Source organism: Pseudorasbora parva, chromosome 14 (assembly GCF_024679245.1).
Source record: "Pseudorasbora parva isolate DD20220531a chromosome 14, ASM2467924v1, whole genome shotgun sequence".
Taxonomy (NCBI): domain Eukaryota; kingdom Metazoa; phylum Chordata; class Actinopteri; order Cypriniformes; family Gobionidae; genus Pseudorasbora; species Pseudorasbora parva.
The window spans coordinates 14,319,105-14,333,662 of record NC_090185.1 but is presented as its reverse complement, the minus strand read 5'-3'; the positions used below and the strand labels follow the sequence as shown (position 1 = coordinate 14,333,662).

The 14,558-nt window shown below is 38.8% G+C and overlaps 1 protein-coding gene across 2 annotated transcripts in view; it reads right to left on the bottom strand.

The window, feature by feature from the left end:
• LOC137040136 (NLR family CARD domain-containing protein 3-like) overlaps nucleotides 1-14,558 on the bottom strand; it is a 129,288-nt gene that overhangs the window by 97,519 nt on the left and 17,211 nt on the right. For both annotated transcript variants that reach the window (XM_067415551.1, XM_067415552.1), the window contains 4 exons: nucleotides 12,705-14,538; nucleotides 12,197-12,367; nucleotides 5,386-5,559; nucleotides 4,987-5,157 (listed from right to left, as the gene is read on the bottom strand). In XM_067415551.1, coding sequence (XP_067271652.1) covers nucleotides 4,987-5,157; nucleotides 5,386-5,559; nucleotides 12,197-12,367; nucleotides 12,705-14,538 — 2,350 coding nt within the window. The remainder of the gene's footprint in view (nucleotides 1-4,986; nucleotides 5,158-5,385; nucleotides 5,560-12,196; nucleotides 12,368-12,704; nucleotides 14,539-14,558) is intronic.

Sequence of the window (14,558 nt, the reverse complement as noted above, 5' to 3'; positions counted from 1 at the left end):
GGGGAAACAGTATCACCAACTGCTGAAAAGTTGTTATTAAAGGGTTACTTCAGCGATTAGCATATGGCCTTGTATCAGTAGAAACCCTGGAGTATATTCAAATGATTGTGCTTTCCCCCCTCATATCCCCCTGAGACAAGAGATTTATGCATTTTATTTCTGGAAAAATTCCTCCTATGATGCAAATTGACGATATTTGCATCATAGGAGGAATGTTTGGAATAAGGCTAAAGACTACAGCCAGCAGAGGGAGCCATTTCCGCATGTTTTGAACTCACGCATGGTGGATGGGTTACACTCATGGGTTACACTCAGCTCGCAGGGAGAGCTCAGCAGGCAGCTGCAGGCACTCATTTAAACGGAGCTATGGGGAGCAATGTAAGTCTTTTAACTTCTCAAATTAATTTCTATGAAAGTTAAGCTTGCAAAGGCATGAACTGAAAAATGCCATACTGAACTCGCGTTGTGAATGTATGCCGCAAGTGTAGTCGCAATTACCTCAGCTCTCATCACGAGCTCATTTCTCTCACTCCTGCAGTTAGTGCTCAGTGCTGTGATACTCGTGCGTGGACTCACTCATTATATTTAACAGACATGTTCAGGTTTTAATGGTAGTGTCTTCAACTCAGTCACAGTAATCCAGTAGGTGGCTTTGGGAATGGCCTAACAGGGCAGCGAAGCATTCTGGGAATTGGAGTCTTTCATCCCCATGAGACAAAAATACATTTCTGTCTATTCTCAGTCTAGAAGGCACCAAATTCAAAAATAATTTCACATTTCTACTACATTGATGACCCAGTTTAAACACAGATTCATCTTCCCAGCGCTGAAGTACCCCTTTAAAGCAGCACTTGGCTACTTTTGCTCACGGGTCCCCCTACAGTTTGGAAAAAATAATGTCCTCAACCAGGCACGGCGTTATGGGTGGGCCTGATGGGCCTAGGCCCACCAACTTTTCAACAGGCCCACCCAAAACTTTTCTTAAAAAAAAAAATACAAACTTTTAATATATTTTAATTTAGTCAAAAAATGGTTGAGAATGGCAAATAAGCTCATAATTTGTGGTAATAGGCTAGTCTAAATGTTTTGTTTTTAACCATTTTTAAAAAGTTGTTTGAGACTATTTTGATGTTTCTGCGCAAGTTCAGCAGACAGTGAGGTTCGAGATCGGATATTTGTGAACGTGAAAATAATTTCCAGTAAAGGATGTTGCAGCAGTCGTTATTTAAGTACCTCAAACGTGCGCGAACAGTAGGCCTATCGAAGTCATCACTGCAAACAAGAGCTAAAGGAGGGCAGCAGGACACAACACTGCCTGATAACTCTGATAACATTGCCAATCACTTCATATACAGTTGGACGCGTCTTTACCAGTGTCAACTGAATTAAAACACCAAATAGAAGCACCATGCTTAGCCTATGATGAACATTGACATTTTCAAGAGCAAACCCGCCAACTACTCCTGTAATTTCGGAGAGATAATAAAGGCCCTATACCTTTTCTTTTCTGTTAAATAATTTTATTTGCAACGAATTGAATATTCTTCTCATGCTCTCTCTTCATCCCATGCTATTTTCACATTTGGGAATCTTTTAAGCCTATCGTTTGACGCAAAAATATGAGTTTCTTTTAGCAAATCCAGTTGTTATAAGTTCACAATTATGAGATATAAACTCACAATTGCGTGACATAAAGTCAGAATTGTGACTTTATAACTTGCTATTGTGAGAGAAAAAAATTCAAATTGTGAGATAAAAAGTGGAAAATATAGCTTCCATATAAGCTATAACAGTATATCAGTGAGTCATTTTTATTAGGTTAAACAGTGACTTGATACATGGGCGTCAGTTTGGTTTGAAATGTGCTCGGGACAGAGACGCATTCAGAAGTGCATTTTCAGAAGTGCTGGGTATAATGATGGATTAATTATTTTCTCTATTTCGCACGGGTCATGTTTTGAAAGACGATGTCCTGTAGCTTACTAATGTAAATTAATAAAAATGTATACAAAAATCCATATATCTTTTCATTTAATTATAAAATTCATAGTAATGATTTATAAAAAAGAAAACTAAAACCAGTGTGAAATAAATGCTTTTAACTAGATTTGGCTGAGCGCGGGCGGTAAGGCGCGTGTGCGGATTGCGGGTGAATAAAACTATTTGCGGGACTCCCGCAAAATAGAAATATCTAAAAATAAAACATCTAGAAACAAATAAATTGTTATTCATCTATTGCACAAAACCAAAAAGAACAACTAAAACGAAATAAAAAAAGATTTACAAGCGCACGCAGGCAGAGTATAACACGTTTTAGCTGCATTGTGCAATGTAACCAATATGTGTTTATTTCTGGCACGTTATGGCCAAACAGATGTATTTAAGATAGAATCCACTCAAAGGAGTTTTTTGCGCAGTGCTGAATTCTATATGCTGACAAATCGTCTGATTATAGCAAAGAAAGTGTTGACATTTTGGAAGATTCATTGTGCAGTCATTTCTATTGATAACAGAGCTTTGTGAGATCGCAATAAACTGAGATATCTTTTTTGGAATTATGAAGGGAGCACCCTTTGCCCGTATTCTGCCACGCCAACCCACGCATCCACACGCTTGCTTTTACATTAAATTACTTGAAATAGTGTCATGGATGTAGCCTGACAAGCCAGACCCACATCAAGATGTTTGATCTGGAAACTCACCATAGACAGGGCTCAATCCGAGGGGCGGGATAAACGGTTGTCTTTCAAACTCCCTCTGCACGCGATAGGATAGCGCTACACCAACCAGAGCAACATGAAGGTGAAACAGAACTCGCTGACTGATTAAACATTCGCCGTATCCGGTCGGCTAAACTCCGAACACATCTTCACTTTTTAAGAATGAATTCAGTGCCGCTCTTTGTTCTTTTCTCAGAGAAAAGCTTAACTCCAAGTCTTCCAGAGTCGCGGTCAAAGCTGATTCGAAAGACCGCCGCTGTTTGCCAGTTTCTATGTTTGTTTACTAGAAGCACGCAAGCGCAACTCGGCCGTCGTCATTATGGCCCTGCCCGCCGACTCTATACACGATGTGATTGGGCCGTCCAGATTCTGAGGAATACAGCTCAGATGGGTATTGAGAGTGCCTAGACGACACTTGTGGGCAAATTAAATTTGCTGCCGCTAGGGTGCGTCTAGATTTCTAGGCTATCATGGACGTACTACAGAGAAAAACTATTTATACTTTTATGCGGACGGGAGCGGGACAAAACATGAATGTTGCGGGTGGGAGCGGGAGCGGGAGAAGGTTAAGAGAAGGTATAACATAAAATCCGTCCCGCGGGGGTCTTTACTTGGAAACACCACAGTGGTGCAGTGCTCACACTGAATGGCACGAAATGTTGGCTATTACTGACTATTTAAACTGAGCCATGTAACTTCTTATATATTAGGTTGGCTATTTTATTTTGATAATGAACTGACTGCGATGTTTGCAGTGCTGGAATATGTGCGAGCGAGAGGCGGCCGCGCGAGCAGAGGAAACAAATAAAATCTGTCATTTTGGTCATACAGATAATAAGAGAAATACATTGTTCAAAATTGCAAAGTGTTTACTTGCATTGTGCAATTGTAAAATAAAGAAAACACGATTTGCTTTCCGTCGTGGGTTTCCTGATAATGCCTCTCGATAATGAAAAAAATTCAGCGGAAACGCAACTGTCTTGCGTTGAAGAATTTTTTTCTTTCTTTCTTTCTTTCTTTCTTTCTTTCTTTCTTTCTTTCTTTCTTTCTTTCTTTCTTTCTTTCTTTCTTTCTTTCTTTCTCTTTCAACAAAAAAAAGGTTTTCAACAAAAAAAGTGGTGGGTACAAAATGACTCATGACGAAATCTAATGGGTACGTGTCCCCCCCCCCACCCCCATAATCGACGCCTATGATTTGATAACGTTTTTAAATTAAGGCCCACCCACAATTGGTCTGGCCCATCCAAAACTGGAATCCTGCCGCCGTGCCTGTCCTCAACTACTGTCGTAAGATCTGTCATCCTACAACAGGGGATGCCATCGCGCGTGTATTTGTTGACATGACAGCCCTGATAGCCCTGAACTAGTGATGCGTGGGTCGTCTCATAACCCGCGGACCCTGTATGTGTATTTAATGGTCGCGGGTGCGCGGCGGGTTGTAAAAATATATACAGTGGTGCGGTGCGGGCCAAATAACTTCATAAAAGTGGCGCCGCGGGTTGGTGCAGCACTAACAGTTCCCCTGAACACTGCAAGAGGAGTTCAGAGTTCTTCTAGCGCCGCGTGTGAAATGTCTTCATCCCAGGTAACGTTACAGTCAGTGGCATGTTTCAGCATGTCATATGAATATAATTTCATGGGTTTCATTTTTTTCAAACGCCAAATAATCACGATGCTCACGTTTACAAGCCAGCGTCATTATAGTAGTCTATTGGTTACCGTTTTACAGAATCTATATGATACTTCAATGTTTGAGTGGTAGCTCACCATAACAAGCATGACAGCATCGGTCGGGCACGCCTTCTTCAGCTCACGCCAACGAGCAAACGCTGGTCACATGTTGATCCTCGTCCTGCCTTTAATCACATCACTTTTTTGTTTCCTCTTATTGCTTTCCTCCAACAAAACCTTTTTTTCTTATTCGTCTCTGCTGCTTCGGACATGACTATATTATCCGACGAACAAAGTTGGGCTCGCACGTCCGAATGTAAGGAAGTGTGGGTGTTGGTGGAAGTGACGTATATGCCGTAAAGCAGTTGAATTTTGTAGTTCTTTTTTTTCTCGGGTTACTACCCGAAACCCGAAGTTTAAAAGTACGATTAAAAACGATACAGACCCCATCAGGCTATGGCAGACGTGTCATTCAACCTATTGTAAGTCGATTTATCATCACAAGAGTCTTAAAAAATATATTATGAAGGTTGAAAAGTTACCTAGTGCTACTTTAAAGGTAATACAAATATGTTTTGCCATGTCAAATACTTACTTCAGTGTGTTGAGTTTACAGTGTTCATCCTGCAGTAGAGCAGCGATCTGATTCACTCGTGTGTCTCCTAGTTTATGATCACTCAGATTCAGCTCTTTCAGGAGTAACGGGTTTTTACCCACAATTCCAGTCACATACTGACAGGCTTCCTCTGCAGCAGGACTCAAAAACCTGCAGAAGAGAAGATGAAGCAGGATTCAAATCAGTTCTCAACTAAACCTGATGTGAAGGCAAAATCTAGCAGCTGGTGCTAAAAAAAACCCAATTGTATATTATGTTTGTTTTAAAATCACAGTAAACTTTTATATAACAACATATTACATAGCTTATTGTATTAGTGTACAATATAAATAAGTTGCTTGAATATAATTTATATTGTATTATTTCATCACGTCTCACCTCAGTATCTTCAGTTGACAGTTCTGATCCTCTAGTAAATCATCGAGCTCCTTCACTCCTGATTGTCCAGGATCATTTCCTGTGAGATCCAGCTCTTTCAGGTGTGAAGGGTTTGATCTCAGAGCTGAAGCCAGAGCTTTATAACCTTCTTCTGTGATACCGCAGTCTGACAGTCTAGAAGAGAAATGAAAATGTAACATTCAGCTTATTGATTATTTAATTTTAATTATTGATTTATAAATATATAGTTAATAAGTCCTAAACAAAATAAAATAAATTAAAGTAAATTATGTTTTGTTCCTTGTACAACAATATTTAAAATTTTTGCAAAAGAAAAACAGACAGCTGAATAATACATTTATCTAAAACTCCACAGGTGTGAAAGTCTTTGATTTGAATGATCCCCAACACACATATAACACAAGTTTTTAAATGGCCTAAACGTTCACACATAAACCCCATTGAAATGTTACGGTAAGACCTGAAATGTACAGTTAATGCTGGAAAGAGCTACATATTTCACTCAGCAGAAGCAGCTCTGTGAGGAGGAATCTGACAGAATGTGTCTATAAATATCTCCACAGTGGAGTAAAATTAATTGGTTTGGTTTCACAGGCCCATTTTTTTTTCACAGATTAAGCCAGAATTATGCCTTAGTTCAATTAATGCCTTAGAAAAATACATTACTTTTGTGAATCTTGAGAAAAACAGTGGCACTGACATGTTTTATGATATTTAAAACTGCTTTCAGTTAACACGGCTCAAACATGTATTTTATTCTGGGACTAGATTAAGCCTTGCCTGTGAAACCGTGCAATAAACAACTACAGGAAGTGTTCGGTTGTTGAAAGTAGAATCAATAAAGAGCAGATCTCTTAAAGCACTAAGATAAATTGATTTTATCACACATAATCTGTTATTTTATGTTAATCAATTTGATACACCTCAAATAGTAAGGACATGTGTATCAATGTAACTGTTAATAGGCAAGTCGGAGCGCTCATTCTTTGGAATGACTCAGGCATGTATAATATTGGCAGCTTTTGGACCATACAAACTTGATTTTTTTTCATACATTTTAAGGATACATATTATGCCTTGTGGTGTTTTTACAACATGACTGAGCACAGAAGAATAGACTCCAAACAACTTAACCCTAACCCTAACCCTAACCGGTTAAGATGTCTGAGCATGCTGATCTAGTAAAAAAATCTCTGAATATTTTCCACTGAAAAAACAAAGTCCTGTGATTTACATGAAGCAAATATAGCTTTTCTTTACACATGATGTTTAATTTGGGCAGTCTAGAAGTGATTTCATCCAGAGCACCACCATAGTGATTGCTTTATTATTAAAGTAATTTGAACGCTTCTTAGCAGGTCTTCATCCCGAGCACAAGCTCAACACTTAACCACATGGTAACCCCCAAAACCACAAACATAACAGAAACTCTTAAATACCATCATAAAATGCCAAAAGCATTAAAATCTTGCTTGTTGAAACAAAAATAAATCCAAATGCTTTAGAAGCTGAAAAGAAGACCAAAATATTGCGACCCACACTTTAATTACTTTATAAAGTCTATCGCTTAATGAGCCAAGCCCAAACAACACAAATATGTTTATAATGTAAACATGTCAACACTGCAAGAGAATGTTCTGTGAAGCAGCCTTTCCAAGTAAAAATATGAATCCTCCATCGAAGGGGATTTAGATAAAATTAGATCAAAACGAGTCTCATCACTTTAATATGTGTGTTTTTTTTATTCCTCGTGGTGGATATAAACATGGGAGACACCAGGGCGTTGTTATGGTTACCACGGTGTCAATCATTGCAGTTTTGGGAGTGAGCCATGTTCTGCTCACAAATGGAATGATAATTTACAGGACTCACTCCCGCATTTAAATGCGGTTGTCACTTCTGAAACTTTACAGTGTGTACATGGCTTTAGAGTGTAGTTGTCAGATCTGCTTCTGTACCTTGGGCTGTGTGAGACTTTTTTTGTTGAAGGTTATCTGTGCCTAGTTTCTGTGTTCTTATCTGTGTCCTGTTTCCTGTGGCTAGGTTGTAGTTTTTCCATTTTCATTAATCTGCCCCAGTCCAGGAATGTCAGTTTCCCTTGTTAAGATCGTTTACCCATCTGTTTAAATAGCCCTTGTATTCTCTGGTTCTCTGTTATTTGATGGCATACAGGTGTCTGCTGTTCCCTGTTTTTTCCCAATGTTATATTGTTCCTAATTAGGGCCCAAGCCCTGAAAGGGCGCAGTGCTCTATTGGTTTTCTGAGGATTTAACTTAATTTAGTTCTTTCGACTATTCATGCACTTTTGGGGCCCTTATCATGCTTTAAAACCCTTGAAACTTTGCACACACATGGAATCTGTGGCCTTTAGGGCCGGACCAAAGCTGGTATCCGGGCGTGGCAGGGGGACTTGACAGCACCCCCTTAAGTGGGGTCTGAAAAATGGGTCCATTTATCAAACACACTTGCACGTAGATGTATGAAACTCACATAGATCTCATCGGGCCAAACAACTTCCGTGCTCTAAGTTATTTGTCAGGAATACCCCATACCCCAACATGAAGTGAGCTATTATGGGTTGTTCAGAAAATGCATGCTCTGGAATTTAATATACTCCTCCTAGGCGATTGACCCGATCAGTGCCAAATTCGGTCAGCATGAAGTCAAGGCATTGAGAATGCTAAATTGTGAGCAGATTTTTGATATCTTGAACGGTTTGGCCGTGGCGAGGAGACAAATTTATGGCGAGAAACCGGAATGTGTTATAAATTCTTCGTACATGATTGATTTAGATGAAACTTCAGTGGTGTTTTCGTTGTAGAAGGCCGATCACATGGATGTGACTATTGTGAGTCAAAGTTATAGCGCCACCATCTGGCAGCAGGAAGTGTCACTTTCAAAATGCTTTGAAATCACCATCTTAATTTTACCTGATTTACTTCAAACTTCATCAGTATGATGTCAAAACATATCAGATGTAAAGCTCGCAAGCACACCTTGATATTGTAAATATTGTTGCCATGGCAACACATCAAACTATAACATTCTTTTACAATGCTTTTGAGACTGCTTCAAATTACATGAAATTCGACACAAACATCAGACATACTGTTCAGTAGATATGGGCAAAGACTTAAAAACAGCCGTGGTGGAGGAGCTCAGTAGCGCCATCTTTTGGGGTTAGTTTTATCTTCAGACACCAAACTATGTATATATATTGTGCTCTTTGAGACGGACAACTTTCTAATTTACAGTCATTAGCTCCAACCAACAGGAAGTAAAAGATATTTAGGGCTTGAGGTGTGAGGACCCTATTGCAGTTGCTCAGCCCATCATTCTTCTCCCAATTGAATTACATTTTCGAGGGCCTAACACAAAAACTCATGAAACTTTGCACACACATCAGAAGTGATGAAAAATACTTCTGATATGGGTTTCAGAATTTGGCGTGGCAAAATGGTTCAATAGCGCCACCTACAATATTTAATTAAGCGGCATTCCCACTACATTTCATGTATGAGTATGAAAATTTGTTAGACGCATTCAACAGCCCAATACCTACAAAAAATATCCTGGGCGCCAAATCTGGAAAACCAACAGGAAGTTAGATATTTTGAATTTTCTTTGGTACATTGGTGCAGTTTTTGCCATTGCCAGATGTTGCACTTTAATAAACTCCTCCTAAAGATTTAATCATCAATTTACAGAAGGTAATGTGCTGTGTTTAAAATGATCACTTTTGATCCGTATGTCTTTAACTTAATTATTTACTGATATAATTCAAATTGATTAAAAAAAAAGGCAATTTCACATGATTTTCTAGTTTATAAGTTGTCTGGCTATCACCAGACCAAGCTCAATTTAAAATTGAACTTTGGTCTAGGGAGTCTGCCCTGTATTTTCTATTGCACAAGAGGCGTGATAAATGAGCATTATTCAAATGACTGTATGCAACTGAATAGTCCTTCAACCAATCAGACCACAAGAGGCGTGATCAACAGGCATTAATCCATCGATTCTCCATCTGTCATCGTGTTAAACCCGCCAATAGCGCACCAGGTGGATAAGCCAGTCTGTGATTGGTTCCCCCAAAAGTGTAACAGAAGCAGTAGAAATGAACGCATAGGTTTCCAGACTGAGTTGAGTTGAGATCTGCCGAAAATCCAATTGCTGGCAGATCAGGCTGGGTTTACCCAGTCTAGTTCATAAGTAAACTGTATAATAAAGTTTATAATATATGAATAGATTCCTGATACTTTCAAAACTGTTGCCATGGCTACGTGTCAAAGTCTAAGGATCTTTTTGGATGTGTTTGAGACTCCTAGAGAGCTTGAAATTGAATGAAACTTGACACACATCAGACATGCTGTCTAGAAGATGCCAGCAAAGACTCAGAAACGGGTGTGGTGGAGAAGCTCAGAAGCGCCATCTTTTGACAAAAGGGGGGGGGGGGGTCTACTCACCAAACTTGCTATATATATTGTACTTTTTGAGCAAGACAACTTTCTAATTTACAGTCATTAGCTCTGACCAACAGGAAGTCAGATAATTTCGTTTGAATCTGCAAAAACCTGATAAACAGGCTCTGAGTTTTTACGTTCTCCTGATACACGATTCATTCAATCTCCTCCAAACTTAGATTACAAGAAGTAAATGGATATTAGATATCTCAAACGGTGTTGCCATGGTGAGTGATTGAAAAAGACAAAAGAGGGACACAGAAACGTGCCAGGTTCATAAATAAGGCTATACTCCCACTTTCTGGTTATTCTATATATCACACTGGCAGATTTTTTTGTCCTCAAACATAAAGCATTTATCTGCTTATTATCTTATTCTGGGGTTGAATACAAAAATAATGTAAAGAACCAGTTCAATTGTAGGGCATTGACAATATTGTTTTGTATAATTAGTTTAATAATTGTGTTGATACAAAGAAGGTGGGATTATAGCCTTATTTATGAACCAGGCTTGAGAAAAAAGGTATAAAGATAAAACACTTGGCTAGTTTTATCTACAGTCACCAAACTCAGAATGAATGAATTTTTAAATTAATGTAATTTTTGTATTTTTTGTATTTCTTTAAAATTTTGTATTTGAAGATTAATTCTTCTAAAAACATTAGAAAAAAACTAATTTGAGTTTCTTTTTCAAACAATGAAACTTTTCTCCCACCATTTAGATTTTATTATTATTTTTTGTTTAAAATCTTTAATATTCATGTTTTTCTGGCCTGGTGGGGAAATCAACCTGAATGCACACAGACTTATGGGGACTCGTGTCACTGTGGGGACCTAAATTGAGACCCCCATGAGTACAAAAGCTAATAAATCATACAGAATGAGTTATTTTGATAATACACATTTTATTTTTTTGTTTCAAATCTTGTTCAATCAGAATCAGACTCTGCCTCTCTCTCTTTTTCTGTCTATCCTTACCCTCCCCCTTCCCCTTCACTCTCTCAGGCCCCGTCCACACGGAGACACGTTTAGCTGTATATGTATACATTTTTTTACCATATCAGCGTTTCGTCCACACGGATCCAGCGTTTTGGAAGCATGAATCCGATATTTTTTGAAACCGGGTCCCAAAGCGGATAAATCTGAAAACGACCATTTCCATTTTCGTGTGTACAGCGAATCCGTATATTTTCTGAAACGATGATGTCATCACACTACGTCCAGCACGGTGAAGAGTTAAGGGATACAGCTACGGGCACTGGGCATGCGCACATCAATATCACGTCATTTATTTAATGTATCTGCATTATTGTAAAGGTATGTTTTGGGTTGGGGTAGGTGTAGGCATTAATAAAACACATCTGTTAAGTAGCAAATGTATTTATTGTTATTGTATTGAGATTTTGCCTCACCTCCGACCCCTGCTATACCCCTTCTAGCCACAACTCTTCTTCTACGTTTTTAGTGTATTTCTGTGGGAGAGTTACAGCGCCACACACTGGCCTGGCAAGCAATCTACATCGTTTTTAGTTGGTTTTGGTAGTCTCCTGTGGACGCAGATATTTCTTGAAACGAGGAAAAAAAAGATCGGATTGGGAAAGCTCTGGCTTCGTGTGGACTGGGCCTCAGGCTCACTCTTGCTGTCTGTGTTTTTGTGTGTGTGTGTATGTGTGTGGTGGTGGTGGTGGGGGTCTCTCTCTGTGTGTCACCTTGTCTCTTGATTGTCAATTTAACCCTTTCATATCATAGGCTATCACAAATAACTATCACTTTAGTGTGAAAATTAAGTAAAAAACAACAAAAAATATAACATATCTTTAAATAAATACAGGGCTTCTGGACTTACAAACTTTGCACAAACTTGAGCTGCAAAAGACACATTTGCACATAATTGAAAGTGAACTATTATATTATAATACATTTAAAAAAAAAATCTATATTTAAATGACATAATGGGTGTGGCTTGCGGTCATAGTGGCACCAGGTGCTGTGGTAAATGTGGGATATTTAAACGATTTTCCAATATTCTCCTGTTTAAATGCATATTGCCTGTCATGCACAGTTGCCCTGATGCCACCGGCATGCCGGTGCCACCGGCTTTGGCCCGTAATCGCTGCTTGCAGCTTTAATTTATTTTATGATTGTTTATTTTCATCAAATTGTCCCTGCATTTGGATCCCTCATTTCTGCCTGCCGTCTGTGATTTCTCAGTTCCGTAACAGTAGTTACATACAAACAATACATTCCTCTACATATTTTGTAAAGAACACAACCTCACACTTTTAATTTTTGTTGAGTAATTTTTTTTTGTCTGTTGTCACACCACTTACTTCAGTATCTCCAATTTACACTTTATATTCTTCAGTCCAGTGCAGAGCAGCTTCACTCCTGAATCCTGGAGATTATTATTGTTCAGGTTCAGCTCTTTCAGATTGGTATCTGATCCAATAACTGTAGCCAGAGCTGAACAGCTTTTGTCTGTTAAATTACAATTATTTAGCCTACAAAGGAAATAAATCACAACACAGAATAAGATTCAGTATACATTTTCTGCATCCAAAAATGTAATATATTTTCCATTATTTTGATATGAACCATCAATATACATTGAGGAGTGTGAGCTACAATGACATTAATGTTAAACTAGTATTTTTTATATTAGTATTTTTTTGGACAATTTGCTAGATAAAACAAACATGTACATTTTGCTTCAGCCATTGCTAAATGAAAATGTTTTGCTGAAAATATGTGGTTTATGATTAATAAGAACTATAGAGCAATGTAGATAAATATTTTTTTCAAAAGAGACCAAAACTTGACAAAATGCATTAAACTTACAGTGCTCGTTTGGAGGTTTTGATGACTGCCAATAGTCTAAAGAGACCCTCGTCTGATTTCTTGAATTTCTGAAGCTCAAACTCCTCCAGCTCTTCCTCAGATGTCAACAACACAAAGGCCAAAGCAGACCACTGGGCAGGTGAAAGGTCAGCAGATGAGAGACTTCCTTTGCTGAGGTGGGTCTGAATCTCTTTCACCAGAGTTTGATCATTCAGTTCATTCAGACAGTAGAACAGATTGATGGATCTCTCTGGAGACAGATTATCTTCAAACTTCTGCTTGATGTACTTAACTATTTCCCTTTTGCTCTGGTTATTGCAGTCTGGCTGTGTCAACAGACCTTGTAAGAGTCGCTGATTAGACTGGAGTGACAAACCGAGGAGGAAGCGAAGGAAAAGGTCCAGGTGTCCAGTTTCACTCTTCAGTGCCTTGTCCACTGCAGTCTTGAGCAAATCAGACATGGCTTCATTTTTGTTTTCCTGTTCTGTAGATTCATGATCAAACACACTTTTCTCTTTGATGTCTAGAAACAGATGTGCATAAAGAGCTGCAATAAACTCTTGAATGCTCAAATGAACAAAGCAGTACATGGTACCAAGAATTATCCCTGTTTCCTCCTTAAAGATCTGGGTACACATGCCTGAATACACTGATGCTTTATAGACGTCAATACCACAGGCTTCCAGATCTGTATCATAGAAGATCAGGTTGTTTCTTTCCAGCTCATGAAATGCCAGTTTCCCCAGTGAAAAAATGGCATCTTTATCCCAGGAAACATCTGGTGTGTATTTTCCATCATACTTTCGTCTGCTCTGCTGGATCTGAAAGCGGAGAAAGTGTGTGTACATTTGTGTCAGAGTCTTGGGAGCGTCTTCAGTATTTGATTCCTGAAGCATTTTGGAGGTTTCATCAGACTGATTGTTTTTCACATCTTCATTATTTCTTTTCTCCTCCAAAATGTTCTGGAAAACAGTGGCTGAAATCCAGCAGAAGACTGGGATGTGGCACATGATAAAGAGACTCTTTGATTGTTTAACATGATCAATGAATTCATTGGCCATTTTCTCATCTGTGAATCTTTTTTTGAAGTACTCTTCCTTTTGTGCATCATTGAATCCTCGTATCTCTGTCAGCCGGTCGATACAGTCAGGAGGAATCTTACTGGCAGCTGCTGGTCTGGTGGTGATCCAGATGAGAGCAGAAGGAAGCAGATTTCCCTTGATGAGGTTCGTCAGGAGAACATCCAGAGTGGCTGGTGATGAAACATCATGCAACATCTCATTACCATCAAACTTAAGAGGAAGACGACATTCATCCAAGCCATCAAGGATGAACAGAAGTTTAAAATTACTCCTTCTTATAAGGTTCAATCCTTTTGTCTCTGGGAAACATTGAGTTATAAGGCCCATCAAACTTAGTTTTTCTTTCTCCTTCAAGTTAATTTCTCTGAATGGAAGAGGAAATATGAAGCTGATATCTTGATTTTCTTTTCCTTCAGCCCAATCCAAAACAAATTTCTGCACAGAGACAGATTTTCCTATGCCAGCAACTCCTTTTGTCAGTACAGTTCTGATCTCCTTGTCTTGTTCAGGCGCTTTGAACAAATTTTTGCATTCAACCTGTATCTCTTGTATTTCATGATGCCTGGAAGCAACTTCAATCTGTCTGACCTCATGTTCAGTATTGACCTGTTCGTTGCCACTCTGAGTGATATAGAGATCTGTGTAGATGTTATTCAGAAGTGTGGAGTCACCTTGCTTTGCAATTCCTTCAAACACACATTGATACTTCTTCTTCAGGCCACATTTTAGCTGATGAGTAAAAAACAGCTCATCTAAACAGGAACAAAAACAC